Source organism: Typopeltis vanoorti, chromosome 18 (assembly GCF_054136105.1).
Source record: "Typopeltis vanoorti isolate ZY-2024b chromosome 18, IOZ_Tvanoo_1.0, whole genome shotgun sequence".
NCBI lineage: Eukaryota > Metazoa > Arthropoda > Arachnida > Uropygi > Thelyphonidae > Typopeltis > Typopeltis vanoorti.
Window position 1 is genome coordinate 42,400,217 of NC_143566.1, and position 19,433 is coordinate 42,419,649.

Below are 19,433 nucleotides of genomic sequence, written 5' to 3' on the forward strand. Positions count from 1 at the left end.
TGCATTCTGCAAATGCCTCTGATTAGGCTGTTTAATTTAAGTCTCAGCCCTGACAAAGTCTCAAGAGAGTGGAAAGAAGGCAAAATAATTTCTTTGCATAAAGGAGGCTCTAAGACTGCAATATCAAATTATAGATCAATCACCACTCCCAAGATGAAATTATAACTTCATCTTGGGAGTGGTGATAAACATATTGGAAAAGTTGATCAAAGAGAAATGAATGGGTGGATAAGATTGCTGTATTGTATGCATAAGACACCAATCTGATCCATCCATTTCTCATATGCATGAGAAATATTTCTCACAGCATGAGGAATATTCAAACCTATAAAATTCCTTTAGTAGTGTATATGTTTCTATGATATTGGCCTATCCATCAATTTTTGTTTTTCTTTCTATTCTCATTAGGATCATTCCATAGAACTATAACTATGTCACATGCTTCTGGATAGTCTCCATCACTTTCTCATCCCCAAGTAACCTAGATGACTAGATCTGTCTGCAGTCTATGTATTGCTGTATCAAAGTCCCATAATGAGTGATTATAAGTTTCTTATCTTTGCTTGTCAGTATTTCTTCAATAGCCAAGGGATACTATGAGCTATTTTGTCCACTTTTGCAATATGCTCTGAACTTCAGTCATGTGTCCAATTATCCCTAAATTCCTAGCCTTATCAGTTTCCACAAATGCATCATAAAATTTAATCAAATTCAGTCCAAAATTTACAGGAAGCAGGATGCACAATTACTCCTTCACAAAATAAAGACAACATCAGATTCATTTAATATATATATATATATATATATATATATATATATATACATGAGGTGTGTTAAAAAAAAAAAACTGAACTTTTTAAATAGCACAGCAACCGGCACAGAAAGCATGCTGTGGCTACTGAGCGCACCTAGTCAAGTTTTGACAACAAACTGCCATTTGTACCATTCTACTATGAGCATTAGTTGTCAAGTTACATCCACAGTAAGTATGTGCACAAGTTGTTTGTCAGATTAGTGACAAAGTGACAATGAAAGAGCTTGAAGAACAACATGTATGTGTGAAATTTTGTGGCAAACTTGGTAAAAATTTTACAGAGAAATTTCAATTGCTTAACCAAGCATACAGGAAGGACTGTATGAGCCGAATGCAGTGCTATGAGTGGTTTAAGCATCGATGGATAAGTCGGTCAAAGATCAAAGTGATGTTGGTTGTGTTTCTTGATTGGAAAGGCATTATCCATTTTGAATTTGTACCATGTGGTCAGGTAAGCAAAGAGTTGTACCAGGAAGTTTTAGCACATTTGAGGGGATGCTGTGTGCAGGAAGAGCCTGAATTGTGGGAAAACCAGACTTGGATGTTGCACCACACAAATGCATCTGATGTTTTGCACAACGTATGGTAAAACATCAGACATCTGTTGTGCCCCATCCACCTTATTCTCTGGACTTAGCCCCAGCAGACTTTTTCCTGTTTCCCAAACTTAAAACCACTTTGAAAGGATGTCGTTTCCAAATCATAGAGGAGATTCAGAAAAATGTGATAAGAGAACTGCGTACCATCACAGAAAGTGCGTTCCAGAAAGCATTCCAACAATGGAAGAAATGTTGGGAATAGTGCATCGCCAATAGAGGGGACTGCATTGAAAGGGACAGTGCTTAAAATGTTGGAAAATAAGCAATAAATCTTTATAGCAAAAGTTCAGTATTTTTTTTTTGAATGCGCCTTGTGTGTATATGCATGTATATATATATAGAGAGAGAGAGAGAGGGAGAGAGAGATTAATGATATACCAGCTACACCACACTAATCATGTTCTTTTCCACCTGAGTCACCTCTTTAAATGTATGAGGATTCCATAGTCCAGCTATATAAGAACCCACATGGAAATGCTAATCATCATCATCATCACGAACCATGGGCTCACTGCTTGTTGATGCCTGATGCCTGTTTCACTATCTTCTTCCACCTTTCTTTGTCCAGTGCACAGTGTCGCAGTTTTTGTACACCCATTCCACACCAGTCTTTTATATCGTCTATCCATTCTCTGTATGGTCTACCTCTTCTGTTTAAACCATCCAAATTACCAAACATAAATGTCTTTATCTTCCAGTCCTCACTCAGCTAATGCTATGCCATAATATCAGTTTGTTTTTCCAAAAGGCAGATATAAAAATATAAAAGCAGATATAAAAATATATCTTTATAAATAGATAATAGACATATGCCCATCTCTCTCTTACTGAAACTTTGGAAGGCCTAAGAGGGCTGGGATAGAGGGCTCTTATCCCACTCCCCAGATATCTCCAATCAAGATTTATCCTTCTAAATATTACAAAGAGATAAATCTTGATTGGAGATATTGAGGATCTGTGATAAATTTAATAAAGGTATATGCCCTTTCCAAAATAACAGATGACACTTCCAAGATTTGCTGATATACCTGTATGGTGTCCATTATATCACGGCAGTAAGAGACTGGAACTACTGAAAATACCAAATTAAACAAAAGAGGAAGTAACCCAAGAAGTAGAAAAGCAGGACCGCACAATTAAAAGTATGCCCTGACAATGCTCAACTAATAGACGTAATGAAACCTAATCTTACACTTATGTGAATGGCTTACACTTATGTGAATCAAGGTATTGATTCCCAGCTTGATCAAATATAAACCTCTTCTCTTATAAACAGAATAAATTTAAAAACATCTTGACATCAACATGATTATAATCCAGTTCTACTCAAGTTCAAACCTATGGAGTCACCAGATTTCCCATCAGGCTTTAGATGCTCTGTTTCCAACTGGAATAATGTTACCAGAAAATTCAAAGAAGCAGTAAAAGAGAAAGTGACAATGCAGAAATGAGCATGCCTTCCTCAAAATAAAAATTTTAAAAGTTCTGTATAAAGAGAGAAGCTGGTTTGTAACAAATCAGTACAGTAGTAGAGAATGTAATGACACCACCAGAATAGAACTGGAAAGGCAGAAACAGTAGAAGGAATTTTAAAATAAAAATACAACAGCGCTTTATATGAAGGGGCACATGTTTTCTTCAAGAGATATTATTCACCAAATTTTGCAAAGAAAGGACTATCATCCAAATCTGTGTGGATGGAGAAGACATGTCCACCACACAAGATATCCTTGACCTTTCAGAAACACTATACACATCTGTTTATAAACAATAGTATCATGGAAAATTATGACTCCTATAACAGTAATGACTTTCCTGTTCATATCCAAGATGGTCTTGATAGACCAATTACATTAGCTGAAGTTATTTACAGCCTATAAAAAATGCCAGACAAGAAATCCCCCAGACCAGAGTCTAGTAATTATTATTATTATATGGATATCTCCACGGAGTCAGAGGACTCATTGTGGGATATCAACACTAACCATTATTTACACAATACCTATCATACTTCTCCTTAAACTCATTTGCTGTCAGGGCACTCACAACTACTTCCAACAATCTATTCCAGTCATTTACCACTCTGCAAGCAAAAAATTCAGTATGCACATTCTCTTACCAACCACATTCTTACAAAACTTCCAGGCAGTAATCCCTTGTTCTCTCTTTACTCATCATATAGTGAAAAATTCCTTTTGTATCATTCATATAGAACCCTTTATAAGTTTCTACTATGTTCTCTTTTCTGTCTGTCAACTAAACTTTGCCGTCCACACACTTCACTCTGTCCTCATTGGGAGCATTCTACAGACCTGTCACCAGCTTGGTGACTTGTCTCTGGATCCTCTTCACCACCTCCTTATCCCCCAAGAAACTCAGATGACCAAATCTGTGCACAGAAGTGAAGATGTATCTATATTAGCCCTAATAAAGAAGGGTAATAATGTCCTATCTCTACTTATCAGTGTATTCTTAATTATACAAGTAATTCTTTGAGTTTTTTTTTTTTTTTTAATTTTGCAGTATGCCTAGTGAACAACTCTCTATCTGCTATCACCTCAAAATCTTTAGCCTCATCAATTTTCTGCAATTTAGTACCGTCAACACAATACAGAGTAGGTAATCATTTCATCCCAAAGTGTATCATAACTTTACATTTTGAAACATTAAATTTAAACCATAACCTTTGCCCACACTGCCAATTTATTTAAATCATCTTTTTTGACTATTGCCTTCCCCAATTTTGCATCATTGGCAAACAACTGAATACCAATTCTCTCCCTTAATGTTTTAATCATTCCCTATATCATTAATATGCAAATTAAACAGTGATGGCCCTGGTGCAGAGCATTCAGGCACTCCACTAGTAACCCTTATTCTTCCGAATTCCAGTGTGTCATATATTACTCCCTAGTATCTATCTGTCAGCCACTGCTTCCTTGATGATAGTTACCAGCTTCATATCCATTCCCATTTGCTCCAACTTACATAATTTTCTGTGTAGTTAGTATTCTGCCAATTCCACTGTCACTATTCATAAACTGTGAGTAAATTATTAAGGCAGGACCCACCTTTTACAAAGATGTGCTGCCTACTATAGAGTCTCACAATCCTACCTGTTAACTCCTTAATTCTACCTTTAACCAACTTTTCCTATACCTTAACCACACTAGTGGCAAGACGTCTATAGACGTCAAGGTTATCATGGATGTGAAGTGCATATTAAAATTGTAATACCATTGATATTGCATTGAAATATATGATGGATACGAAGCGTATGAGGATACGTATTTGATCCATAATAGCTGGTGAGGTGGTTAACCATCACTCCTGAGATACTAATGAGTGTGTGATTGCCGTCTTGGATGAGTTTCTTTTATGTAATGGAACCATCTTATCCTCTTTCCACTCCCTTGGAATCTTGCCAGAGCTGAGACTTAGATTAACACATTATTGCCAACACATGCTATGTGTTGTACAAGTGCAACATAAGGAGCATGTATTCACGCACACACAGCTCAGCATGAATATGGTAAACAGCTTCATCAGAGGCACTGCCGATTCTCTTGCATATTCTCATAATGCGTGGACTGACATGTCATCATTTCATCCAATCTCATTATTGTATACACATTGATATTTTTCAATATGCATAGTACCTCTAATTCATGCTGAGCTGTGTGTGCATTTCCTCAGATATTAATATTGAGAGATATTAATATTGATTCTCATATTAATATCTGTCACATTAGTAACTTCAAAATTTTCACCAGGATGATACATTTGCAAAGTAATCACTTGTACTTAACTATTTGTTGCTTTCCTGTCATCAGCATTCATTAAAATTGTCCTTCCATAATCATTCATCCTCTTACTTGCTACATAGCAATAAAACTTTTTAGTATTTTCTTTGGCTCAACTAATTTTCTCTCATAATATTTAGTTTTCCTTACCATATTGGTCACCCTTCTTGCCTGTGCTTTGTACTGCTCATGAGCATGTGATCATCTTTTTCTTTATATTTCATTCACAATGTGTTTTTTTATTTTTCATTTTTGCAGCTCCTGCTTTATACTACTATGCCTCTATTTAACTCTAACCTTGTTTATTCTTCTGACCCTGGTTATGCAGTCTGATACTGCTTCCCTGATCACTTCTCATGCAGTACTAACATTCTTTCAGCTTGTTATGGCTGTGGCGGTGCTCTATATTGCCTCTCATAATCACCACCTTTGTAGTTCACATAAGCTTCTTCTTTATTAAGAATTCTACATATTTAGCAAACTTGTAGAAGGACTAAATTTTCACTTTTCCTGATTGGAGAGAGAGAGAGAGTGGCTATTGTGGTTATGGATATATTTTCCAATGCTGTCACTACATCCTACCCTCCCAAACCTCTTGTCCCCTCTCTCCTGTGCTGTTTCAGGTAACCATCCATTAAGCAGCTGCATAAATTTCATTTCCATCTTGTGATGTGCCTTTTCCTCCCTCCTTCCTCTAATCTATGTCTGTATAGTTAGTCTCCCATAATTGCTGGTCTGCACTCATACTAATCTGCTGATATATGGTGTCCACATCTTTCTGTGCAACCTGTCTCTGGTCTATAGTAACTAATATATTTTGTTCTGTTGGCATCTATCTTGCATGAGGTAGCTTCAAACGAACCATCTTCCTCAGATGTAAAATCCTATCTAATTTCTATTTTTGTTTGAAGTTTTTCAGCTAAAATCAGTAGCATCCCTCCTCCTGTCCTATTCTCTTTATCTTCCCTGAAATACAATATACTTTACATTCTATTCCTGTAACCATATCATCTTGTCAACCAATGTCAAAAAAAAAAAAAAAAAAAAAAAAAAATCCTTCCTTTTATTTCTGACACCTCTGACATTCATGTACATGCATTTCAAACATCCCCAATTACCAACCCACTGAGATTTGAAACCTGAAAAACTGTGCCCTGCAGTTCATTATTTCTATACTCAAACCCATTTGTCCCACTGCAACCATACACGTTTGACTACATCCTGCCTAATACCTCTAGATATCTAGTCTGCCCGATTTTGTACTTCCAACTCTCACTATATAGCACTTTTTTCTCCAAACATCTAACTCTAAACCATTCAAATGCAGTCCATTAGACAAATATAAGTCCTTTTATCCATCATATTCACTCCATACACCTACAAATTGTACACCATTTCTCCTGCACAGTTTTCTTCTTGATTCATTAGTAATCATGGCCTTCTCAGTTCACTCGAATCATATCCAGACAGCACACCAGTGGTGTAGCTAGAGCTTTTACTGCCCAGGGTGGTCCCCGAGTTTGTCGCCCCTCTCAATACACACCAAACATACTACAGAAAGTCAAAATGACGTATAGGAAATAAATTAAAACACCATGTTTATTTTTGAAGTAAAACTTTAATTTCAACATTCTAAAATGTTATTTTTCTTTCTTTCCTTTCTGTTAGCAAAATCTATATAAATTTATATAATATAATTTATATAATAAAAATAAAAATTTATATAATATAATTTCATATCTTTGCTAATATTGCTACACATTGGGTTATTTCTTTATGCAGATGAACAGCTTCAGTAACATCCTTGATATTTATGACTGGGAAAGATGCTTTCATCACATTCTCATTAAATACACCTTTTATCATAGAATCCCCATAAAATATTCTCTCCTCATTCCCAGTTCCTTGCTCATTCAAACTTTTCCCATTCACCTTTTCTTTCATTCTCTCCCTCTTTCTCTCCCCTGCTGTACCACATGCCAAACATTAAGTTGCTCAAGCTTACATTTTGTCCAGTGAAAGATCCCAGGTATGCATGTTATTTCTCTCTTCACCAGAATCTTATCATCCACATTACCTCAACCACTTCTTTCATACTCTCATTCGTATTTTGTCCACTAATACTGTCTTTACACTATATTCTCTGCAACACTTTCATTATCATATCTTACATCATTACACTGATCATGTAATTTTTGCAATTTCAAAAAAGTCTCACATTTCTTGCACTTACTAATGAAACTTTTCTGACAAACATCCTCTCACTTTCGTACCATAAGCCATTCACCCTTGACCTGGGAATTTATTCTTCACATTCTATTTATACTTTTTAATTCCTTTCTCTCTACCAAGTGAATTTATAGCCAAATATCATCCTCCTTCTTAAACCTAACAGAGATCATTCCTCAATCTTTATCTGGACGATTTCAATCGAAGGTGAGTTAGCCGATTTCATACGGAGGTAGCAGGGTTTTTTTCTCCCGGAAACTCGGGTTTTTCATCCCGCATACAGACAAATCAGCCCTTCAGAAGACACGCAATTTACAGACATAGAATACCAATTGTGGTGGAGGTGGGCGGTAGATGGCATTGATGGAGATGATTCGTAGTAGAGGTTCGGTGTAGTGGTTGAGAAAGTTGTAGGTGTCCTCCCGTGATGAGTCTTCGGACTCCTTGGAGGTGTCAGGAATAATAATAATAATTGCTGGAGGCTTGTTTCTCTATCTAATACTACTGACTATAAGATTCTTTTTTTTTTTTTTTTTCATTATCAATAACAGGCTCAAAGTAGGAATGAGATATACAGGGTGTTCGGGATAAATTTGACAGTTTCGTAAGGAAAAAGAAAATCTTCTTTGTATCTATTAAATTTAATGAATTGACAAAAAAACATTACAGGCAGAGTTAATTACAATACTATCAACAAGATTTACTCAAAATAACCACCATTAGCATCGATCACAGCTTCAATTCTGCTTCGGAACCTCGAACAAGCTGATGTTACAGTCTCCCTGGGAAGGGCCGCAAAAACTGTTTTAATTTTATCCATTAACTGGGCTTTTGTATTACTGGAAGTGCGATTGGTGTCTTTTTCAACTGCGCCCCATACAAAATAATCCATGGGGTTAAGGTCTGGAGAGTTTGGAGGCCAAACATTTGGACTGGTGAAGTCATAGAAATTTTCAGACAACCATTTTTGACTTTTCCCAGAGGTGTGGTAAGGGGCCGAATCCTGCTGCCATACATACGGCCTACCATTGGCTACCCTTGTTATCCAGGGCTTGACTACAGTTAGCAACTCCACGAACAAAGCCCGAATTCCAATGCCAGGGTTCTTCAACACCTGTTCCTGCAGATTTGCGAGGAATTCTGCTGTACAAACGCAATCAGATCGTCTGCTAGGGATCTTTCTTCTTGCTACATCCTCGTAGTCACCATTGCAAGTCTCTAGTTCATGCCTGATTGTTTTTACTGTATTCAGGGAGCATTGGGCAGCAGTCGTAATATCCTTATTTTGATGGCGGGCACGAATCATCATGATACAAGTTATTCTCTTCCATGATTCAGGTGAGTTCCAGCTATCCATCCTTTCTGACATCTTGTATATGAATGAAGAAGGGTCCAAACTTTTAAATGAAGAGAAGTGTGTGTTAATACATGTAACTTACGGAAAAATATAATTAATTATAAATATGTCAAATTTATCCCGAACACCCTGTATAATCAAAGCATACAAGTGTATAGAGTCCCAGGCTGAGCAATAAAATTTAATCTGCTTCTGCTATGTTAGCTGCTGTGTTGTCTGGTGAATATAAGAAAACATCTAATGGCAATACTCAGTGGATCTTCCTCCAACATTTGACAATATTTAGCATACCTTTCTATATTTTCCAACAGAATGGGATTAGGCAAAAGGCTGCTGTCTATTATAAAAGGAGTCTATGCTAATACAAATACTCACCTCTTATATTATACTTGACAAGAAATTATATTGTTTTAATATTTTACCCAAGAGTAAGCAAATACAGTTTGCACATGAAATATCTTCATGACTAGTGTACTTGTACATAGAGGTGACTTTGCATTGATTGTACTGGTATTCCATAATGCAAACACTTTTTTTTAGATGTATATATTGCTACATATGGAGTTAAAGAGGTTTTTGATCTTTATTTAAGTGTTATAATACTCTAGTAGTAAAGATACTATATGTACAGACTGTGTTTGTATATACTTGGGTAAAATATTAAAATAAGATAAGAATATAATTTCTTGTCAAGTATAATATACTTTTTTTAATCAAGTGAAAAGACTTTGTACAACTAACTCTGATCCAATATATTTTAATACTATGATGAGACACCATGTAACTACTTACATATGGAAAAAATATGAATTCTGCACTGATTTAACTTTAGTATCGAAATAGAGAAGATAAATGGAAAGAAAAAGTCCTTTTTAGGACTTCCAGGGTAACAAATGGCAATGCTGTATCCACTGAAGTTTTAACTGAGGCTCGGCTATTGCCGTTACCCAGCCATGACTAGAGCTTTTTAGCTCAATAACACTCCATCCACACAGATTTTTTCTTCATTCAGATGATGGGATAAAGAGTCAAGGACTCAGTCCATCGCCCAGTTCTTTTAAGAACTATTTAAGAACTTTAGTATCTTTCCAAGCCTAGCTCCCACTGATGAGACTTCATTAAAGGTTGGCATTTTTCTTTTAATCAGGGGTAAGCAAACACAGTTTGCACATATGTATCTTCACAACTAGTCTACTTGTATATAGAGACTGTTGGCTTTGCACTGATTGCTTCTGTATCCCATAATGGAAAGCACACTTCCTTTCGGATGCTCGCTATGTATTTTCTTACATTTCTTCTTCCTATCATGGATTTTAGGCCAGGTGGCCTATTCAGGTCTCATGCAATCACTTTCTTGGTTTTCCAATTCTTCTTTTTCAATTTATTTTATATCAGTATAGTATTTTTGGCAGTCTACTATTGTCCATTTGATTTAGATGTTGTTCTATCATTTTTTCTTCATATTTACTTATATAGCGGTTAATTGGTTTTATATTCAAGGATTGTAAAATTTCTTCTTTTTTTTTTTTTTTTGTGGTTCTACTTGGTATAGCCAGCTGTTTTTCTGAGAAATTTCATTTCTGCTCTTTGAATCCATTTTTCATTTTTATGGTCAAGCTTACACTTCCATATAATAAAGTTGGTTTAGACAGAATGTTATGTAGTCTGATTCTGGTGTCTTTTTGTACCAAGGATAGCTTAAATAGTTTATTATGCAATTTACTTTAACAAACTGATATTTTTATGTCTATATAGTGTTTTTCTGAGAAATTCTTCTCTTTTATGGTCAATGTTTCACTTCCATATAATAAAGTTAGTTTAGACAGAACATTATGTAGTGTGATTCTGGTTTGTTTTTGTATCAAGGATGGCTTAAATACTTTATGTCATTTACTTTACAAAATTTCATATTTTAATGTCTATATCTTTTTCATCTTCATATCATAAGTTACATCCCAGGTATTTGAAAGCACTGTATTTACTTGTTCTGATATTTTATTATGTATCACTATTTTACTTCTTATTGGATTTTTCTCCATTGAAAGCCATTATTTTTGTCTTTACTTTTGATATATTCATATTATACGGTTCTGAAATTTCATTTAATGATTTGATTTCTGTAGATTATTTTCTGATGTAGCTAATACAATCTGATAATCTTCAAATAATAGTGTATCTTTTTTTATTTGCATGCCAAATAGTTATGCTGTTTCCAGATTTTTATAGTTTCATTAATACATATATTAAAAAGCAGAGGTGATAAGGTACATCCTTGCTACTTGCTAATGAAGTCAAATTAGAACCTGACATTGGTTCTAATTTGACTACTTTTTTATTTCCTGTGTATATTTCTTGAATAGACTGTAAGAGCTGGTTTAGTGTATTTAGATCAGTTAATATTTTAAATAACTTTAGTCTATTAATGATATCAAAGCCTTTTTCATAATCAGTGAAGGCCACATGTTTTTCTTTGAGATATTTTGAAAATAAGTTTCCACTTTTTCTAAATATATTGTTTGTATTTTTACATTTTCTTTTATTTCTTTGTTCATGTATTTTATTATTTTATAGGTTTTTGGTTGTGGCTTAGTTATATCCTTTTCTAGTTGAGTTATAACATTGTTCCATCTCTCTATGTTTTTTTCTTTACTTCTCATTTTGCAATTGCACTGTTTCTTTTGTACTCTATTTCTGCTTCTAATGTCTTGGAATTCAGCCATTTCTGGTAACTATTTTTTTATCTTTTCAATGTTTTTTTTTGTGCCAGTTTTGTAGTCCTCTTTTTTATTCCATTTACTCTTTATTCCTAAGTTCTGTTGCTGCTATTGTCACAATTAGTTTCAGATTTTCTTATTCCTCTCTATGTCATTTGATTCATGTATATTTTCTGTTTTAAAACCAGTGCATTTTTAAAATTATTATTATTATTATCTGAGACCACCAGGGAGTCAAGGACTCATCGAGGGAGGCTATAAATTACCCAACCCAGCTATCATGCCTTCCCTTAAATTCATTTACACTAGATGCACTCACTACCCCTAAGGGCAAATTATTCCACTCACTCACTGCTCTCTGGGAGAAAAACCTAGCTCTTACCCCTTTCTTGACTGAGAACAACCTTAACTTCCATGGATGCCCCCTGTGTTCTCTCCCTGCCTTCCATATAACGAAAAATTTTATCATTTGAAATGCTATAACACCCATTCAAAAGTTTATGGACCTCTATCATATCACCCCTCTTTCTCCTGTTAACCAGAGTCTGTAATCCACATACTCACAATCTGTCCTCATAATCTAAATCCCATAATCCGGATATAATCTTTGTAACTCTTCTTTGCACCCTTTCCACAGCTTCTTTATCCCCTTGAAACCTGGGAGATCAAATCTGCGCACAGTAATCCAAGTGTGGTCTTATCAAAGCCTTATAAAGAGGCAAAATTACTTCCTTATCCTTACATGTCAAGGTTTGCTTCAACATAGCAATTATCCTCCGAGTTGTATTTGCTACTTTTACTATGTGACCTTTGAACTTTAAATTCCTATCCACCAATACACCAAGATCCCTTGCCTCTTCAGTTTCATGTAGTAACCCCACTAATATAATATGCCGCTGGAACTCTAATCGTGCCAAAGTGCATAACTTTACACTTACTAACATTAAACTGACAGCCATTTTCGTTTGCCCAGATTTCCAGTCTATTCAAATCATTTTGTAATTGCTGAATATCAGTAGCATCCTTGATTGCCCTGCTTATCTTCGCATCACCAGCAAACAATTGCAAATCTGATGATAGACCCTGCTTGATGTCATTAACGTGCAGATTGAACAATAATGGCCCCAAGGACTGAACCCTGAGGTACACCACTGGTTATCTTAAATCTGGCAGATTCACATGCACTGTATACCACTTTTTAATATCTGTCTGTTAACCATCCTCTGATCCAAGTCAATAGATTATGTTCCAATCCCATATTCTCCAGTTTACACAACAGCATATCATGTGGAATCCTATCAAATGCCTTAGAAAAATCCAACATTATCATAGTGTATCCATTCCCTTTATCCAACTCGGCCATAACATCGTTATAAAATATGAGCAAATTGCTAAAACATGACCTTCCTTTAGTAAACCCATGCTGTTCCCCTGCAGAGTATAGAATGCTTGTCTACCCATTTCTGTATGCAAGTTCTTACCAACTTCTCTAAAATCTTCACTACCACACCAGAGATACTAATAGGTCTGTAGTTAGACACATCAGTTTTTGCACCACCCTTGTGCAATGGAACTATCATATATTCCTTCCATTCCTGTGGTATCATTCCTGAGCTGGGACTCAAGTTATACAAATATGTGAAAGGCCTAGCCAATTCATCAGCTGAACATTCCTTTAACAAACGGGCAGATATTCCATCTGTCCCTATTGACAAATTCTTATCCAGGTTATGCAAGAGCTCTTCAACCTCATTTTCATGAACCTCTAACTTTTCATCCAATGTAGCAGAAGCACCATGCTAACACCTGGCTGATATATCTTAGCAAAGTGAGCACTCATTAACTGAACAATCTTCTTACAGTCTCGCGTACCATCTGCATTCAATAAAGTTATCCTTCCACATTCATTCTTTCTTTTGCTTGCGGCATAACAATAAAATTCTTTTGGATTGCCTTTAGCTTGCATGGTCAATTTCTTTTCATACTCCATTTTAGCTTTTCTTACAATACTCATTACTTTTCTGGCTTGAGCTTTATATATTTCATAACTCCTCTCACTCTTATTCTCACAATATTCTTTTCACATCATCTTCTTCTTGTGAATTTCTAGCTTAATAAGGCTGCACATCCATTCCACTCCCAACCTATTTATTCTTTGAACACTAAGGTTACATTCAGATACCGTCTCATTCAAGCACTTTTTCAAAGATTCCCATGCATTGCTGACATTTTTTCCATTCAGTAACTGATACCATGGGACCAAAGATAGTATTCTTCTAAGTTGATCATAATTTCCAGCTTTGTAATTCAACATGTAGCCTGATTTAATCAGAGCTTTAATACAAGTAGATATTTCCCAACAAAGAACAGCATGATCACTGTCACCAATTGGTGGTAATATAGCAATATTCTTGACAGAGATCCCTTCTAATGCTATGAGCAAATCTAACACTCTTTGACCTCGGGTTCCTTCTTTCACATGCTGCTTGAGAAAGTTATCTCATAACAATTCAATAAATTCCTGTTCTTTCTGATCAAGAAATCTCTCTTCTATCCAATTAATGTTTGGAAAATTAAAGTCATCCATAATGATCATTCGCTTGGTACCCATAAGGCTAAATTGCGATGAATTTCTTCGTCTCCTACAACTGAGATGCCAGGTCTGTAGCAACACCCCACCATATATTTCATTCTGCTAACCTCCACTTCACACCAAATAGACTCAAACTCATCGCTACATGGGACATTGTTACTATCATTGTTTTCTTGTATTTCTATCCTAACTGGACTTAAGTCATCTGATATCATTAGTAGCACTCCTCCTCCTCTCCTATCTCTTCTGTCATTCCTAAAAATGGTATAACCGTCACACTCGATCCCAGTTACCATATCTGATTCTGATAGCCAGGTTTCACTAATGCCAACAATCTTAGGCCACATCATATTCAATAAAGCAACAAACTCAACCCCTTTGTTTCTAATGCTCCTGGCATTTGTGTATAGACATAATAAATTACAACCAGATTGATACGGCAGCAAGAAACAAATATCAAATATTTATTTTATGTAGCTAATATCTAATTTGGATTGTACAATGCAGTATAATCATTAATAATAATAATATTAATTTCTTGGTATATCCTACATCATAAAATTTAACTAATATAATATTAATTACCCTTACTTTTAGATGTCAGACAGGGCTGCCGATAAAAGTTTGCACCCAGGCGACAAATACTCTTGGTGCGTTCATGCAGATTGTATAGTATTATGGATGGTCTAAGGGTTAGATAAACTGGAACTCTAATAATGAAGAACAAACATGGTTCTTTATTTAAAGCCAAATCAGACCTCCATTAAACAGGGTGGTGATCTTATATCAGGTGATAAAAACCTGTCTACCATTATATCCCATGCTATAATGGGATGGACTTTCTGCAGTTAGTCTTCTGATTCAACAGAGATATGTTGTAATAACCAGGGCTTGGCTCAACAGATATGCTCGCCAACTCACCCATGATAAGTAGAATTTTGTCAGCTGGCAAGCAACTGCAGACTGGACAAAATAGGATATATATATATATATTTTTTTTAAATAACAGCTTTGTAAACAAAATCCTATTTTAAGTTTAAGAAAACACAAAAGAATATGTGTAAATATAAAGAACCATTATAATAGTAACAAAAATTAATAAAATAAATTATACTTTTCAAAAAATCAATGCTGATTTTACTATTCTTCCTATTTTTATTATTTATCGACTTCTTTTGTAAATACTATGACACAAAGGAAATGTTTTTCAAACACACTTACTCTACAGATATATCATAAAAAATGGAGAGCAGCATCTTGGATTTTGCATAATTTGTCAACCCTTCCTCCATTACCATAACCATTAACCACTTCACTAACCTCAACATGTTTACATGTCAGTAAATACATAGATAATGCAGGGTGTCCATTAAAATAATATTTTTGGATACTATTATAATGATATGAATACAAAGCATATATTTTGGCATATGGCCTCTTCATGTTAATAATATATTTTTTTTTTAGCTGAGCTAATTTTTTCTTTTGATCATTAAGTTTTTTTTTTTTTTTTTCATGGATGGCTCTGTAAAATCATGGACAAACTGCCTATAAAACTGAGATAAAGGGAAACCTTATCTATAACCAGCTAGTGTATATATTAGAAAACAAATGTGTTTTTTTTTATATGTGGCCATTTTGGTTATAGTCTGAATAATCAGTTTATTTGATTTTCATGAGTCAGAAGGTAATTTTGAATTAGTAAAGCTGTAAAGAATGGATGGTTGAGTGAAAAAAATTATATTAAAAAAAGTAAATGCAATTAGAAATAAAGAAAACAGTTTATTTGAAAATTGTTGGTACACAATCTCTCATTCTAATAAAAATACAAAAAAATATTCAGAACAATTTTATTAAAAGTTTAAATACAACTTCAGTTCTTGTAGATAGGTTACCACAGAAATTTATTAATTGTAAATAGTTTCATTTAAAATATGTGTGTGCGCACGCATGCATGTGTATTATATGCATGGCTGTATATTAGTTACTTTACACACTCAGTTTTACTTCACATTGAAATGTAAACCACCATGAAATGGTGGATTATATTTCACTTGACACTTTTCACTGTTATTTCTATATATTAATTTTGATCTCTTACCAATGTTTTTGTTAAGTAGCTCCATTCTCTACAGCAAGGTTTCCCAACCTTTTTTTTCCGTGGCCTGGTTATTTTAATACTTCATCTTCATGACCCACTAAAATTTTTATTTTACCAATAAGTAAAATAAAACAGATTTGAATGTTCATAGGGTTTTCATTTATTATTATTATAATAAAGAAGTATTTATTCTTACAAAAATATAAAGAAATTAAATTTATTAAATTAAATTTTTCCTCCAAGTAATTTATTAATGAGAAGTGTGATGCTGTTGTTCATAATCACAGAAGTGCGATGCTGTTGTTCATTCAGCTTCATAATCATTGTCACCAGACACCACAGTAAAGTTAGACCTTTCGTGCCCTGTTGTAGCAACTGAACCCTCTTTTGCTCCCTTCAGATTCATAGTCCTAGAACTAGGCATGTCAAAACTTACGAAATATGTAATATATGTAATAATAAATAAAAAATATGGAACCTCATCCATATTCCCAAAGTGAAAGCATCAGCCCTACACAAGTTTTCTCTCAGAAACAAATGAAATTTAGCTACTTTCACTTCCCAGTCACATAGCAAATTTTGTCCAACACTAGTGGAGGAGCGCACACTTAAATTGTTTCTCTTCATAAATCAAAAACCCAAGATGAGTAGGCCTTGAAATCCTTTATATCATCGTTTTGTGCAATTCTTTTCAATTCCTGCAACACACGGACAGTAGATATTCTCTTACCTTTAGCTCTTTCACTAACAACCCAATCAAACAGTTTTTTTTTTTTTTGGTTGGCCATAAGCACCTTCTAAACATAGTTACAAGAGAACGATGCAGCCCACACAAGTTATCTTTCAGTTCACACAAAAAGTCAAAAAGTCATAGTAATGTCACAGTGCTTCCCAATAATATGAAAATTATAAAATTTTGAATTAAAAAAAATCGACCACTGCTACTAGTAACACATGTGCTTTTAAAGAATTCCTCCGTCCTCTGTCTGTACTTCCTAACTCTACTGCTAGTTGGTACATGCACATTATCTATACATCAAAAGGAGTGATGAAAATGTTGGGGGTGTGTGTTATCTATCGAAAAATACGTATTTGTTTTTTAGAAAACCAGTGTTAAAAAGTCTGCTTCACTCTTGTAGGTTGTGACAAAAGGCATTAGAAATTTTATCGCTTTTCCTGCTAAAACTGGGTACTCCTGATGGCAAGACAGCCAAAAATTGATCAGCGATATTGTGTTGAAGATGTCTTTGAGTGCCGTATCACATGACAGTTCAATTATAGATTCAATATCTGAATCCGGCAATTCTGTCTCAGATTCTGCATTCACTGTAAAAGGGTTCCTTATCCATGCTTTGTTGCTGTTGATTGAGGGAAAATATTCTTTCATACTTGCCTGCAGTCCTAGCATATGTTCCTTGATAACAGCTGAAATCTCACCCGGCATGGAACTCATATTATACTCTTTTTGTAATTCTGTTAGCTGTGTAAAAGATTTCTAATTCCCTGCTTCCACACGAAGGGACCACAAATTGAGTTTTTTTTGTTGCAGCTTCCACCTTATCTTGCACTTTAAATACAGTTACATTGCTACCTTGTAATGTCAGATTTAAATTATTCAAAAAATCAAAAATGTCACAAAGGTAGGCAACCTTGATTAACCAACTGACATCATGAAAACTGTCTTGAAATTCAAATATTACATCCCTAGCCGTTGGGGGATGTTGGTCTAAGAACATTAAAACTTCATCCTTCATTTCAATAAGTCTTCTTAAAACATTCCCTCTTGACAGCCATCGCACCTCGCAGTGTAAAAGATGTTCATGTTCACTCCCCATTTCTTTGCACAATGCAGAGAATATTCTTGAATTCAATGGATGAGATTTTATAAAGTTTATAAATTGAACACGCTCTTGCATAATTGCATTTAAAAGCAATGGCATTCTTTTGATGGCCAATGCTCTGTGAATGCTACAATGCACCGATACACAGTCTGGTGCCAAGGGTTTGATCTTCAGAAAAAGTCCAGTACGAGCGCCTGCCATTGTGCAGGCTCCATCGCTACTCAGTCCCACACATTTCTTCCATTCAATGCCCTTTTCATTGATGTTGATGTAAGTTGCAATCAAATTAAAAATTTCTTCAGCTGTTGTTCTTATTGTCAGAGGTTTACAAAACAGAAATTCTGTGTGAGTTGTATTATTACAATCGTATCTTACAAAACACATTAAATTGGCATTGTCCGATATGTCTGTACTTTCATCAACTTGCAAGGAAAAAAAGTTGCACTCTTTTAAGTGACCTACGACAGTTTCTTCGATATTATCTGCAATCTCCATGATTCTACGCTTCACTGTGTTATTTGATAGTGTCAGCATATTTACTTGGCTCTCCTGTTTTTTATCACATATTCGAGATGCTAACATTTTCATTGCTGGAATTATTAATTTCTCGGCAACTGTGTGAGGATAACCAGTTTCAGCAATTAATTTTGATATTTCATAAGAAGCCATTACAAGGTTTTCAGACTGAGCTCCCTGAGAAAAATTCAAAGACGTAGTCTTCTTGGTAGATATTAGTTCTCTCATTTTATTTATAAAGAAATCTATTAACTTATTACTGTAGTTCAGATGTTTCAATTCCAAATATTGCTTCAACTTTGAAGGTCTCATGGACTCATTTGAAAGTGCTACACAATAAATAACACATAATGGTTTGTCATCAGCACCCTTGATGAAACTGAATTGTATGTAATCCTCAGAATACTGTCGGGTCCAGTACATTTTTCTTGTTTTTTGTAAGAGTAGTAGACAACACATCGTGCGGCCATTTGTTAGTGCTGTTCTCAGAACTTGTGCCCAGCTGCACATCACTTGATTGTTCATTGGTGCTAATCGAAGAGTTTGTAACCGGCACATTGTTTGTTTGTTGTTTTATTACCCATTTATCCATCATTAAATGGGTAATGGCAAGCGAGAGGAAGAAAGAATGAAATAAATTATTTAGAAACAATTATAATAATTACGGGTGTTCAGCTGAACCCACTGGGACAAAGGTACACATAATCAGTAAAAAAAAAAATAGCTCTCTCTCGATGTTTAACTCAAACTGAACAAGCAGAGTGAGTACATGGCGGGCGAGTAAAACAAATGCCAGACCGCCAAATGATTCAGCTGGTGGTGTGGTTGCTGCCAAGCAGCCTCGCCATTAGTTGAGTTACTTTACC

General features: G+C 35.0%; 2 protein-coding genes across 6 annotated transcripts in view; both read right to left on the bottom strand.

Moving 5' to 3' along the window:
- Positions 1–19,433, bottom strand: part of LOC150096616 (ranBP-type and C3HC4-type zinc finger-containing protein 1-like) — a 333,124-nt gene that overhangs the window by 61,564 nt on the left and 252,127 nt on the right. Inside the window, exon 11 of one of the 5 annotated variants that reach the window (XM_090408569.1) lies at positions 15,890–16,307. The exons of the other annotated variants lie outside the window; for them this stretch is intronic. The gene's annotated coding sequence lies outside the window, so the exon portion shown is untranslated. Of the gene's footprint in view, positions 1–15,889; positions 16,308–19,433 lie in introns of those variants that run through there. 5 annotated transcript variants of the gene reach the window in all.
- Positions 2,723–18,990, bottom strand: LOC150096617 (zinc finger BED domain-containing protein 5-like). The gene is made up of 2 exons (XM_090408662.1): positions 18,190–18,990; positions 2,723–2,800 (listed from the first exon to the last, which is right to left on the bottom strand). Exons 1-2 carry the CDS (start codon positions 18,988–18,990, stop codon positions 2,723–2,725), a joined length of 879 nt encoding a protein of 292 aa, XP_090264788.1.